General features: G+C 37.1%; 1 protein-coding gene across 3 annotated transcripts in view; it reads left to right on the top strand.

The window, feature by feature from the left end:
* Positions 1-14,914, top strand: part of BMP2K (BMP2 inducible kinase) — a 55,443-nt gene that overhangs the window by 28,120 nt on the left and 12,409 nt on the right. For 2 of the 3 annotated variants that reach the window (XM_042812918.1, XM_042812917.1), the window contains exons 9-15: positions 1,656-1,735; positions 2,960-3,120; positions 3,933-4,111; positions 4,558-4,653; positions 5,734-5,921; positions 7,573-7,730; positions 12,610-12,723. In XM_042812918.1, coding sequence (XP_042668852.1) covers positions 1,656-1,735; positions 2,960-3,120; positions 3,933-4,111; positions 4,558-4,653; positions 5,734-5,921; positions 7,573-7,730; positions 12,610-12,723 — 976 coding nt within the window. The remainder of the gene's footprint in view (positions 1-1,655; positions 1,736-2,959; positions 3,121-3,932; positions 4,112-4,557; positions 4,654-5,733; positions 5,922-7,572; positions 7,731-12,609; positions 12,724-14,914) is intronic. The other variant, XM_042812919.1, reaches the window with a different exon arrangement.

Genomic DNA, 14,914 nt, shown 5'->3' with positions numbered 1-14,914 from the left:
GAAACTTGGCATAGGTTAGCATGCTAAGCATACTAAGGAAAAGAAGAAAAAAACTGGATCCCATTTTGTAGTGAAAGGCAAAATTTCAAGTGTTTTGAAAGCTTTTGTATCTTTGCTATTTTAAAATATGTTGTTAGGTGGTGTATCTCTTTTATATTAAAATATACCACTGGTATATTTTAAGTGGTAAAACATACCACTGAGTATTTACTAGGTTGCAGGCTGTATGAGTACTATCAACTTGTTCAAGTGACTTGGCTATATCTGCTTTTTGGATTCCTTTTCCTAAGGAAAAAGGAAGAAAAAATTGATAACCTTAGGTTATAAATGTTTGTGACCAGGATTAGATTTGCTTTCTTTAGTGTGTGTAAAGATTATGCTTACATGAGGTCATCTTTTCCCTCTCTCTTTCCCCCATAATTGCCATTTTCCTTGATTAAATGCAGCTTAGGTGAAAAGCAGTTAATTCATAAATTATATTGAGAGGTTCTTTAAGCTTTGAAGAGGCAGATGAGAACTGCAAAAGGATGAAGATAAGTAGTTACTTCTGCAAAGGGCAAGAACTGTGTTAAAACTGGCTGAGATATAGCATGAAAATTAGGGAGTGACTGTTTTGAGGAGAGCAGAGCCTGATCACATCTATTCCATCCCTTTAGCCAATGGAATGCTTAGAGGGGTGCCCTCATTGCTGATCCTGAAGGTTTTGTAAAATGGAGTAGTCTGACCTTTCCCTTGCTCAGTGCTGCTAGTAGACCAGGATAAGGTTTGGCTTTACAAGAGCTGAATGGATGAAAACTTGAAGCCTTGTAATACAATGATGACAGCTGGTGCAAGCAAGGAAGGGGCTTCTGATTGCTTTACGTGCCAGTATTTTCCTTGAGCGCTGAGAGTGGAAGAGGCAAACTTGACCTTGCTCGTGTTGAAGAGGAAGGGAGAAGGTAGAACATTGAAGACAAGCTTACTGTTGTTGAGCCCTGCATCTTAGTGCGTGCTTACTGTCTCTGAGGTGGGGTTATGTCCAGTTAGTGTTGTGGGCAATAAATTTCATGTAATTCAAACACAGTATGAGAGCTGAGAGAGGTAAACTGGCTTCTAATGACTTCTAGTGACAGTGTCTCTGTTTAGAGAAATAAGGGCTAGTGTTAGAAGATGTGTGCATTTATGTCAGTGAATATATGCATGATTTGGTTGTGATATGTGGTAAGAAATTAGTAAAGGAGCTTGGATGCTGTGTTGTTTTATGGATTTTGCATTGAATTGGAAGAGCTGAATAGACTAAAAAAACTATTTCATTCTGTTTTTTAGCTTAGTTTTAATCCTTAAACTCAAAGGTAAAATGAATCTTTATTCTCTACAGTTAACAGAAATCGTATGAAGGAAGTGTGTTACCTCATTGTTGGTAGTGCGTGAATTAACTGAAGTAGCTGACATAGTAGTGAGTCAGGCCAGCAGTGCTTTCATTTTGTACTTCTGTAATAAGTAACAGAAAATAGAAATAGTGTTCAGTAAAAACACTTTCAATCTACAGCCCTGTGACCAGGTTCTGCACGAAGCCTTGCAGCGTGAAGGATTTTAACTCAATTATTTCTTTTGGATTTGTAATGATTTTTTCAGGAGCTTGTGCTTTTAATTTCTGCACTTCTTTTTTTCCCAAGAATTCTCCTGTCCCTTCAACTCTTCCTGAGCCTATGACAGCTAGTGAGGCAGCTGCTAGAAAAAGCCAAATAAAAGCAAGGTGAGTAGATGATGTGGCTTTTTTTTTTTTTTTTTTAGTATTATTAAATTGCACGTTTGTCTGAAACTTTTTTTCATTAAAAAAAATCACCCAAATAGTTCATTAGAGTAGATAAGCTACGTTTCTAAGTGCTTCAAGTCTGAGATCAATTTTTTTCAATTGTTTTGAGAGTCCACTGAAGAAAAACTGAGATCCTAATATTCCTTAGTACTGAAAATTGTTCTAGTTCTGAATCTACCAATATGTGGCTTAATTACTAAAATTTTTAGCCATAATGATCAGCTCAGCTGCAACTTTATTAGCCTACTGCAAATAGAAACTAACATTTGGGCTCATCTAAGCCGTGTTTGAGCTGTACGGATATATCTATGTTGTTTTAAGGTAGTGTTTGGTTTTGTTGGCCCTACTGTCACTTGATGACATACAGTTGAGGGAAGGCATAGAGTATTAATGGTATAATGTTTTCAACTTCACCTACTAGGCACTGCTGGAAAACAGCCATTGATTTTCCTACTTAAGTTTTTCTGACTATGTAAGATGCAGAGGTAGAAAACGTTTAAATATAATTTGCTAAGAACTGGTATGAAGTGTTAGGTACTGGAACTTAGCTGGTGAATTTGTGTTTTCAAGCAGTTAGACAATTTTTAAAGATACCAATACTGTAACTGGACACAGTGGGATTAAAGCTCCAAAGTCCCTTTTTGAATATCTTCCTTATCTGGGAGGGACATGATACAGTGCTAACGTACTACTGAAAGACACAAATATTTAGGGAGGCTTGTGAGTAATAGAACTGCTAGATGTTAAATCTCTTATGAAAGCAGAAATGAATTAACTCATAAGATTAAGAAAAGTCTTACTCTGTGTGCATGTGAGAAATAACTATATCTCTAGTTGCAGAACGGCTGCTTTGAGTTTTCCAGGTAATTTTTCATTCAAGGAAAACTTGCACAGAAATTTAATCTAGTGCTTTATTCTCATGGTGAACCAGGCTGTTGCACAGCTCCTTCTAGAAGGAGCTTTCTGAAAGTCTTCTGCAGCAGTCATCTCTCTTTTGACTGTGGTGAAAAGAATCGCAGGAAACAAATCTTGAGGTATATGAATTGAGCTCAGAAGTAAACTGTGTATGTTTAAGATGCAAGTGAACTGTAAAGAGATGACAATTATTTTGAATACACAGCAGTTACTTTTAATGAAGTCTTGTCGATGGAAATATTGTTTCAGAATAACAGATCCTACTGGACCAACAGAAACCTCAATTGCACCACGACAAAGACCAAAGGCCAATTCAAGCACTGCTGCTTCAAGCGTTCTGACGATCCAGAGTTCAGCAACACCAGTCAAAGTCCAAGTTCCTGGTGTATTTGGTAATCGTGGGCAAAAAGGTAACGTACCGGTGTCTGAGGTTTGAATGAAGCAAATGAAACAATCATTCCAGGTTTCTTTTCCTCCTTAATCTTTTAAGGATAACCTTTGAAACTTAAAACTAAGTAGATGCTACTTTGTTTAAAAAAAAAAAAAAAAAAGCCCCAAATCTTTCTCACTTCTGGGTGACTCTAACTGTGCAAGTAGTAGCCATGCAAGACATTGATTTATGCTAGTAACTGCTCAATTAAAAGGCTGCAAAAACAACTGAATGGCACAACACGGCAATCTGAGGAATTACACATGTAAGAGAATAGTTTTTAAGAATGCTTTCAGAGGCAGTAATCAGTACTTAAACATGTACTGCAAGAGACTTGTTTGGATATTTTATTTACTTGGCTTCCAAGTATGCAAAATCCAAAAGCACTTAGTCTGCACCGCATTTTTTTACTGAAAGATGAATTTGTCACCTTATTTTAATAAGGATATAGACAAAAATGTTATGTCCCAGTTTTGAGTCAGAATAGATGTATTGTTTGAGACACTGAAGATAAAAGTGAATTGCTAGTAAAGCAGAACTCTTGAAACCAGCTTCCTCTGTATTGAGAGCAAAGGAAGCTTCTCATGTCTTGTAAGTAGACACTATGGGTTGATAAGCCTGCACTTATCTTCACAGAAGGTGAAATATACAGTAAACTTAGCTTGCAAGATGTCAGACTTGAAAGGGGACTATAAGCTGTTTGCCTTGAAATACTAAATGCCAACTGCCAGGGTAAGTGGATAGTTGAAGTTTAGAAATTGGCATGTGAGTAGTATTGTCTTAATATTACAGGAACCCCAAGACCTGGAAATGGCCAAGAAATGTTGCTGTCCCAAGGGACCAATCAGCACCATCCACAGCAGAACAGAGTTCTCCAGCAGCTGCAGCAGGGGGACTGGAGACTACAGCAGTTACACCACTTACATCACCAGCAAAAACAACCTACAATTCAGGAGGCTTACATTCAGCAGGTACAAGTCACATATTTAAAATACGTTTCTTAAAGAGCAGTATGTTGTGTATGTTAGTATTTCGAATCATTTGCTAAACAGTATGATCTAGTTTCTCTATGGTAGGAGAGAGGGAGAGGGATTGTAGTTCTTGCCCTTCGTTTTAGCTTTGCACATTTCTCTTGCCTAGGCATTACAGTACTTACACGAGGAAGTTGTTTTCTTTGTGCTGTCCTGCTTTTGTTTCTTGACCCAGAATTTCTGCTTGCTTTTAGTCAGCTCTTCGTGACTCAAATAAAGGTTTTGTCTGTGTAAGCATGCTCCAGAGAAACATTCAGAATGATCTAGCTGACAATAGTATGCTTGTAGGAGCTGGTGTAGGTAGACCCTCTGAGTCTAAATATTTGTGTATGCTAAATGGGGGAATCATGATTTCAAGATTTCTATTTTTTTCTTTTTGAATACAGTATCAACAAGCAGTGCACCAGCAGGTGATCCAGCAGCAACTGTTGATGCAGTCTGTGTACCAGCAGCAACCTTCCCAATCTCAGTATCCTGCTATGGTATGTCAACAGTGGAATGTCACTGATAGTCTTCAAATATGTCCTATGATTGTAAGATGTGAAGTTGCAGCAACACAAGTTTGTGAGTAGTTATAATGAGCTATGGACTTGGTAAATATCTAAAGTTGTACTCACTAGAGAGGAAAAAAAATAGTTCATCCAAACTCTGTTGAGAAAGCTTATCTGTTACATCAGTATGAAATGCAATATAATCTAAACTTTGATCAGTAAAGTACTAATTGGAAATATACTTAATGCTTAGTTTCCAATAATGACCACTGCAGCTAATGTAAGTTATTCTGCAAAGTGATAAAACCACTGTGGCATCAAACTTCTACTTCAAGCCCAGGATGTCTAATTAGTTAAAACATTTAAGTACAAGTAGGCAGTAACTACTTTCACAGGCACTGTTATGTATGTATGTAGCTGTATTCTGCAGCATTTGCTGAGGAAATCATGCAGAATTTGAGTCTTCAAGTAGTATTAAACCAACAAAATACAGTTGGCACTTGTAGACCATTTCAGTACTTCAGAAAGAAAGAAAAAGGGAGAACCCAGATTAATTGTCACAAGGAAGTAATGTTCTTGAATGATGCAATTCAACCACGGTTATACGTAGTGTTTACAAACCTAAGTAGCCCAGAGAAGTCCTTCCGATGTATAGTTTCACACTGGAATGCATGATAGAAAGTGGAATTTTCTGCTAGTTACTTTATTTTCAGGGTTTTAAAACTGCATTGAAGAGCATTTGGGCTGTTCTCGCTTAAAATGGAGAAGTCTTTCAACATCTAGTTATTAGTGGTTTCAGAAGAATATAAATATTCTTGTATGCCCTTTGTGATGCTGCTGCAGTGTAATGGAAATTTACACATATATAATAGTTACAGTTAAAACAAGAAAATTATATAGCAGGAGTTGTTCAGAAGTTGGAGAGACTTTCTCTCTTTAGATTAAGCTACCAATCTTTTCTGGTATATGGCTGTTTTAATGAATCTGTCTGTGAGGCCAGTGCTGTTACTTAGCATAAGAGCTTCAGGTTTACTCATCTGAATGTTAATAATGTGCTGACTTCTTATTTAGGTGCAGCAATATCAGCAGGCTCTTATACAGCAGCAGATGCTTGCTCAGCAACAGCAACGATCACAACAGGTGCAATCTCCTGAATATGTCCCTTCTCTACAAGACTTCTCGCCAGCCTTAATCTCCTATTCTACATCACTTCCAGTACATGCTGGAACAGTGGCAGATTCTCCCTATACTGCAAACAGGCAAGTATTCTGACACAAATGTACCGAGGGTTACTATCTGCTTTCTGTTGATAACTGTAAGAGGCACGAGCAAATCCTTTCCTAGGAAGTTAATTGCTTCAATCGTCAAGTATTGCTAAAACTAATAAATAGTTAGTGGTAATGGATATTTTAAGCATGCATGAGGGAGGAGGGCAGGATGCAACTCATCGATAGATGAGCCTAATCAAACTTTTTAAAGAACTTCTGTTTTTTTTCTTGTTCATGGACTTCTTCCAAGAAACAGACTGCTAACCACCTTGCTTTCAGTGGTCAGCAGCACATACTTAATGAAGTAATGAGTATGACACTCAACAGACGGTAATTTTTACCACTTTTTGCTCTTTAATCCAGTTTGTAGGATATAGTTTTAAGATGGGGTTTAGAGCTCCTACCAAATTGATCAAAATTGTAACTCTTCCATCCATTACCAGTAGTCTGTCTTGTATTCTGTAGTGGAACGTATCTTAATTTCAGTGATTGCAGAAGCCCATGCATTTATCATTTCTTAATAAAAGTGTGGTGGAAAATGACTTCTTCATGTATTCTCACCGTAAATAGTACGTGGAATGAGAGCAAAGCAGCATTTTAAAAAAAGGCAAAAAAAAAATTGTCTTTTAGTTTCACTGATAGTTTCACTGATGTTTTGACCAAAGTTAGTGTTAGCTACGTAAGCTCATAAATACTGCTATTGCTACATTTGAAAGAGAAGCTCTTTGTACTTCTTCCATCCCTGCAGTCTGTGGTGCAGCCTTTGTTGACAGGTGTTTTTTCAGATTTGCACATTTCAGGTGCTGCTGTCATTCATAGTTACTTCGCAGCATGATGAAAGATGAAAAGCAAAGTATTTTTGCCCCTACTGGCTTTATTGATACAGAATATCAATGTGACAGATTTGGCTTCATGGAACCGATTAGGTAGCATAATACATAGCAAAGTTTTTCTGCATGTTTGTGTCCATATCTGAGACTTAACACCTGTTCTCTGATCTAATCTGTTACTGGATGTTATTACAAATAATTTTTTAAAGAAATAATTACAGTCTGAAAAGTAAGTGATCATCTTGTTATGCAAGACTAAAGATCTGTATCCCACTGCTTAGCTATAAGTCAGTGACCAAAGAGTTAGCAACAGTTGGCAGTGCTTAAGAATGATCCTTGTAAGGAGAGAGAAGTGATAGAGCTAATTTGCCAAAACTTGCTTAAAAGGGAAAATTCATCTGATTGGAGGTTTTCTAGCATCTTAGCAAAGAGAAGATTAAACTTTGAATATACTTACTAGGTTTTTTTTTCCTTAAAAAAAAAAAAAAAAAGAAAAAAGGACTGCTGTGTAAGTATAGAAATGAACACTGAATTACAGGTTTTCATCTTGCATCTTGACAAAGTTTGCTGTGCTTTGGCTATGATTAATTAACTACTGAAATGTACAAGGGTTACATGCAGAAATAATGCAATCAATCCACATGTTCTTAGCGATTCACTTTATTTTCAGATATGTTCTGGTTAAGCTGTTAATACATATGTGTTACCTGTATGCAATATTTTGACATAACAAAGCATATTATCAATTTTTATCCTGATAGACAATCCTGTAATGTTCCTTTCTATTTTCTTTCTGTGGACTGACTTTACAGGTCAGGCATTATTGATGCTGAGGCAATTACCAGTTACCCAAAGCAGAGCATCAATAACCCACCTGATATGTCAGGCTGGAACCCATTTGGAGAGGACAATTTTTCCAAGTTGACAGAGGAGGAGCTGCTGGACAGAGAATTTGACCTGCTAAGATCAAGTAAGGGACACTTGAAGGCTTATTTTGCTTCACAGTAAATAAGGTCTCAGCAGTACCATCACCTGTTTTACTGAAGGGCCATACAGTCTTGTACAGAATTCTTTCTGAGCATTTGAGGGCAGAGTTGGGCCTGGCTCCTTTCATTTCCCTTTCTGAAAATGTGTGCAATAAGATGAGACTGTCTAAAACTGGTAGCTACTGGCTGAAGTACTGCAGAAATGGCTCTATCTTGGCTTTTAAATCCTGCTTATGTCACCTTGATTGTTAAAAAGCTCTGACTAGCAGAGGTATTTGGCTGCTTGCTTCGTTCCTCTTCAGCTTTTTTCTTGCACACCAGAACAGAAGATTTTGTGGGTCTGATACGTCCTTTGAAAATGCCTGAAAGAAAAATGATCTATTACATTATGTTAATGTTTTGTAATGTCCTTTTTGATGAGTGGCTACATGTAAGGGCTGCTTTATTGTTCTGATATGGCGTTAGTTGAATAAACTCTTTTCTCTTGAAGTCAGTTATCTCAATGGTTTTTACTTGAATTACTTTTTTAATTGCTTAACACGTTTGTTAGACGCTTTTCCTGAAAGCTAGCTCTGTCGTTTGCAAGACTTACAAGATGTGTCAGTGTCAAAAAAGAAAAAAATATATATATATATTGTGTGTACTTGACTGACTCTCAGTAAGTTTACTGCAATTTAAGAACACAGTAAAGCTAAATTTTAAGTAATTGAGGGAAAGAAATGATGTTTTCAGATGTCTTTTTCTTCATGGGTTACTGGATGGTTATAGCTGATCAAGAAATGCATGTGACCTGTTCATCCTTGAGGAATGTCATTTGGTGTTACTTTTGTCAGTGTCTGATGGTAGCTGATGGTTTCCACTTCTATCTTGTGCTGATCTCATAAAACTTCCATTTTGGAGATGCAAATGTAGCTTATACTCATTCCACAATAAACTGACTCTTCTTTGCTAGCATTTGGGGAGAATAGGTAATGTACTGGCTGAAGAGTGAACGTTCTTTGAAAATCTAAGTTTCAAAATTGGAATTTTTCCTGATAATGGAATTGAATATCTCAGGCTTGCTCTTTCCAGTGGAAGCCTTTGAGAACTTTTCTAACAACTCAGTCTTCAATCTGGAGCAAATGAGCTTGAATCAAAAAGTACAGTTAGTCATTTCTTGAATCCTGATCTGGCTGTTGGATTGCTGACTGTCGTTGTGTCAAATTCCATGGATTTGGTTTGGCAAAGCCATGCCTTATAAACAGATTTGAGTAGAGAAGAATGTACTAACCAAGGGTATACTTGAAGTGGCTTTATGAATAAGCTGGAAGATACTTCATAAGAAATGCTCTTGCCTGGAGTATCTGAAAAGGCTGCTTTTTTAGCAAGCTGGGGAAATAAAAGGTGCTAGATAAGAAAGTAAAATAACCAAGCTTCATGGTTCTGTTTGGCACAGTGTGATCTTTTTTTCCAAATTTTAATGGCACATTCTACAACAATAAAATGTTACTTGATTTATGGCTTTAGAAGTGAGATTTTTTCCTTTTTTTCTTCTCTTATAAGCTTCCTGTAAGGGTGCATAATGAAAAAGTTCCCTAATGGTCTTTGGCACCTATGTTATTTGTATTTTGTTCTGTGTACTTGATTTTTAAGACTTCTGACATTGTGTTAAGATTGCACTAAGAAAACTTGACACAAAAGCAAGCAAACACCAAGCAGAGGGTTACTGAGATGGTGATAATGTTGTATGGAAGCTCTGACAGTTGCTGCTTGCCAAACAGCCACAACTGGTCACTGCAGTGAGTACATAACAACTCGGCCCAATTTGTATGTGCCAAAATGCTGAATTAGATACTGACCACAGTACAGTGAATATTATCAACCTGAGCAGCAGTGCACTAGGTGGCAGGCTTGTTTATGCATCAGATGAGATGTGATTGCAGCTTTTCTTGGGCTTGATTTCAGTTAAGAGGTCCAGTCAATCTGTGTGTTTGTGTACACATGGATACATACAGCAGAGGTTTCAAGGACCTTTCACTTGTTTGCTGTTACAGGAAGATCTTAATAGTTGTGTTGCAATGTGACTGCCTCTTCTGCATCTAAAAGGGAAATATTCTGCCTACTTGTACTTGCTCAAATTTACGTGGAGTAATGAGAAGCTGGGAGGTTTGATTACAATTAAAGATAATGGTGTCTTTCCCTCTGTAATGCTTTCTGCAGTTTCCTCTGATATATCTCAAGGATCAATGCTTGGTTCTCTTTATATGTAGGCTCTCTCTTATGAGAGAAAGTTGCTGTTTTACTGCCAAGTGCTTTTTCTTCAATTCTTGAGTTTACCATGAATCATTTTGCCCTCTGGAAGAAGGAGAATTGAAGATTCGGGTTTGTTAAAGAAATTGTATTGTGACTGAACCCAGTGGCTGTCCTGTGCTGTAGAACTCCTGTATGGTGTTACACAAGTCTGTCTTTTTGCTGTGTTACATAGTGCTGAGTATGGCATTCAACATGCTCACCCTTTTTTTCTGCTTCCGAAAGCTTCTTTGTGTTGTTGAGCTGATGCGTTACTCATGATTTGAAAATACTTTAAAATCTATTGCTTCTGACACTAATGCATGAATAATTAAATGTGCATGGCCCTTGTTAGAGTATCATGATATGACAAATTTTTGTCGAGCTAACTTGGCTATATGATTTCATATATATAGTAGTATAATGTCTTAGTGTGCTTACTGATGGGTATTGCTGTGATGATTTTATCCATGGAAAAGAGCTAGCTCTTAGAACAGAATGCCTTGTTCAGACTTCAGGAAGATTTCCAAAGTACAAAGATGATGGTTGTTGTAAAAAGTTATGCACAGCTATACCTCTTGTTCATGGGCTTAAATGATAGACTTGGCATGAAAGGTTATCTGTGCCATTTAGTACCTGATAGGTCTCTGTTGTATCTGCAGTCTCAGCTGCACTTGGATTCACTGCATTCACTGAGAAATGAGTCTTGAGTCACTGCTTCCAGGATGCTGCATGTGAAGTACAGTAATGCCAATGGGCAGTCCTTTGCTTCTGCTTGGTTGGAATTGGAGAAAGCATGGCTGGCTGTTGTCTCCAAAACAATGTTTGATAAAAGGAAATGAATCTTATATGAGATACAAAATGAGCAAAGCACACTTGTGCTTCAGATGGACAAAATGACTTCTTTTTCAATAGCTTTAGCTTTGAATTGACACTTCTTAAACTTTATTTCCCACAGAAACTTATTCAGCAATGTATACGTCTAGGTTCCATGGAGGTGATGAAACCCTAGTTATCTCTTCCTATTTGTTCTTGCATGCTTAGCATTTCAATTCATTTTGTTTTCCCTTGTGTTGCTCAAGTAGGAAGATACTATCATCTGCTGAGGATTGAGATTTCTGTAGTCCTATGAGGCAGCATTAGCAGTTCAAGTTATTGCATGCTTAGAAGTCCTTCTAGGTTTTGACTGCCTGCAGATTGGTTCAGCACTCAGCTCATTCTCCTCTAAGGCAGAAACTGGGAATAATAGAAGCCTGCATTTATAAAGGTGCAAGCTGAAGATTGGGTACACCCAGAAGCTATTCAAGCTAGTCTTCTATGCATCTTAACTTGTATTTTTATTCTACATGACTGCATCACTACTTTATCTCCCCACCAGAAGTTTCTCAGATGGGTTTAAATTTAAAGTAGAGATTGCCTGTGATGCAACAGCTCCTGCTTCTTATTTCTTTGAGCATGTAAGTGTAGATAAGAATAAAACAACTGAAACCATGGGTGCTTTTATGTGAAGAGAACACTTGTCTGTGGAAAACTGTCATATAATTTCAGAACTCATGTACTTTGTACACAGAGTTAATATGCATCTGTCTGAAGTAGATAAGCTTTGCTGTCCTAGCCCTGGTGATTATCTTAAGAAAGCCTCTTGTGTCCTGTATGGAAGGGCTGAATAGCATACGTGCAAGGAACTTGATATGCTACTTAAGCACAGTTCAGCTGCATTTCAAAAGCTGCAAGTTGACAAGAAGGACCTGCTACAAATTGTTTGGAAGAACAGCTGTCTGCTGTGAAAGGGGGGGAGACCAAGATGCTGCACCTTGTGCTGAGACTATGGCACTGTAGCTGAGGATGGCAAACCTTGTCCCTGTGATGTTGGGAGATGATGATGAGACTTCCTGGATCCTCCTGAGATGCAGTGTGGTGGCTGGGCTGGCAGTCTGGAGCTCAATGTGACCTTGCTATAAGACAAGAGCTTAGGCAGAAAAACCGTTTTCCATTCCTAGTGGTTCTAATTTTTGCATTGTTAAAAACCTTAAGCTGAAACTTTTAGTAAGATGAAAAATGAATACCCCAGAGTTGAAAACCATATAAAACAAATACTGCATTTCTCTGTATAGTTACACTCTATCTGTTTCAAATTATTACAGTTTATATCTTTAATAGAAAGTATTCCCAGCAATTCTGCTGTGACTGTTAACTTTTTCTTTGTGGCAAAGGCTACTCAAAACTTGGATTAAATGAATGGTTTTGCTTTTTAGATTAGCACAGTGGTTCTGGTTTAAAAACCTCAAGTGCTGATGACTAGTTGTAATTTCTGATATAGAGCACATAGGCTGCTTTTAAGACCTTTCTGTAAACCATTCCATTAGAAATACATGTTGATTTTGCTTAGACAAAAGGTATTAAAAAAGGATCTGTGCAGATCAGTATTCCAGAATGCTCAAGAAGTATGAGCAGTATCTTTAAAACCTACAGGAAAATAATCAACACTATGTAGTAGCTCACTCACCCCAAAGAGTAGATATCATTACATTGGAGTAAGACCTGCCATTTTTATTTTATTTTATTTTTTGTTCTGTTTCATTTTATTTTTTACAGACAGGCTGGTGGACAGGAGAACAACTTCAGATAAGAATGTGGAGCTACATTCTGCTCCACAGAAAAGTCCTCCTGAGGATCCATTTGGTTCTGTTCCTTTCATTTCTCACCCAGGCAAGTGACGTCTGTAACATTGCTACCTCGTATGTGTGTACATATATATACACACACAAATATATATGTATATATGTTGAACATGTGTGTCCAGTTAAATGACCAAAGATTAAAGTCTTGGGCTGCCTCATGATGGTTTTTCTTGTCTACTACCTCCAAAATAAAAATATCTCTCCATCTAATTCCTGGTACTTGGACAGTGTGCAGACTGTAGTCTTAACAGTGCAGATATGTTGGACCAGTGCAGTGTGAATCACTAGCATACAACTAGAAATGCTGCTGCTGAAAGGAGATAAGTGACTAAGAACAGATTTCACATCCGCCCTCCAGTCTACTTCTAACTTACACTGTTTCTTTAGTTCAGTTCTTCAGCCAAGTTAAAAATGTGTATTCCTGGTGTATTGAATTGTATAGTTTTTGGAGCAAATCGATTCAAAACAAATATTTTGTCATATCTAAATATGAAAGGAGAAGGATTCGTGTTTTAGCTTTGACTATTTTTTTTATTTTACCTTAGAAGTAAAAATAACGTTTGTGACCACTGACTATGAATGTGAATCTGTTATTTTGCAACTTAATCTTTTAATGTTTTCCTGATCAGCACTTTATTTATAATTTTGACAACCTGAGGCAATGTTAAAATCTGTGAGAATTGATGGTAAAAATGTCAGTTGCTTATGGATCTTACACACATCCCTACAAGTATTTGTTTGGGGGAAAAATGTGCTTTAATATGCCTTCTGTTAACTGTTCTTATCTCAGTTCAAAAGCTTGAAGTGCCTTAAAATAAATTGCCTTAGAGTCAACCGAGATTAACATCCATGTTTACTTTTGCTTTCACCTTGAATTCCTAAAGATGGCTTGCAGGTATTAATACTCACAAGGGCTCTGGTGCTATACACAGTGAAGAGACAACAGGGTAGCACTTCTTACATTCTAGAAGACAGTTGATTGTAAAACCATGTTTCTGTATCTGTGTCCTCTGTTCTTGTGAGAAAGACTGGAATGAATTCCCTTAGATATGTTACTCTGTTCTTAGTCTGTCTTTTGATTCTGCTTGCTTGGTTAAAGGTAAGGCTGTTTTCTGTAGTTCTGTTCTTGTAGTTTAATAGTTCAATACAACGTGAAGGCAATTCTTAAGTGAATAAGTATTTGCTATCCCAATAGTTGCCAGTTTGGAAACATTTACTCTTTAGTTTTCATGGAAGAGGTGTTATAGGTGAGCCTAAGTTTCCATGCAAAGTAAACAGTAGTTACCTTTAATCTGAAGCAGTAACTGTCAGATGCTTATTCTTCTGCATTTTTATAACCATGTGTGTAAGGATCACTTTTATTTGTTTCCATATCTTGGCCTATGAAATTTATTTTCTCATTTCTGCTTTTAAGATCGTTACATCATAGGTTAGACTTCACCGAACGGCTCTGCTATATTATGTAGGTTTACCATGGTTAATCTTTAAAACTGTACAAAGGTTTGGTTGTGGATCGAAACTGACACTTCATTGCATTAAAAAAAAAAAAAAAAGACAAAGAAGCCCCCAAAACTTGTTCAGTAGGTGTTTTCTACCTAGTTAAAATTGGAATTTAATCAAGCATGTGTATTTGCTTGATTTCAAGGAAGGTGTTTGAATTCAGTGTTAACAGTGAGTTACATTTAACTCATGAATGCTTACACCTGAAAGTATCTTCAAGAATCTAAATTGTTTTCCCCCACTGAATTGTTCTTGGAAATGTCCTCTTATTCTTACCATTGCTGTGCAATGTTATTTTTCTGGCGTGTTTCTTATGATTATAAAAGCTTTTAGACATGTATACCTTATTCAAGGAATAAGTGTGAAGGCATCTGAATAAAGTAGAGCATGGTTAATGTTTCCAGCAGTTCCAGTATTTGGGTATGTTGTGGCAGTAGCCAAGCTCTACACAGTCATTTGCTCTATCGCTGTCCCTGTGAGATGAGGGAGAGAATTGGGGGTGGTGGCGAAACAAAAACCAAAAAAAAAAAAAAAAAAAAAAAAAAAAAGCCAACAAAATAGAACTTTCAAATTGAGGTGAAAACTATTTACTAAGACAGAAAAGAAAGAACAATAATAATTATGTTAAGAATATAACATGTATTTACAAAACAAATAATGCACGTTCAGTTGCTCACCACCTGCTGACTGATGCCTAGCCAGTCCCAAGTAGAGGCAGG

The sequence above is a fragment of the Centrocercus urophasianus genome, unplaced genomic scaffold (genome assembly GCF_019232065.1).
Source record: "Centrocercus urophasianus isolate 14NV4802_14NV808 unplaced genomic scaffold, USGS_Curo_1.0 seq_13, whole genome shotgun sequence".
NCBI lineage: Eukaryota > Metazoa > Chordata > Aves > Galliformes > Phasianidae > Centrocercus > Centrocercus urophasianus.
Note: the sequence above shows the minus strand (reverse complement) of the source record. Positions and strands in the feature narration are given on the sequence as shown.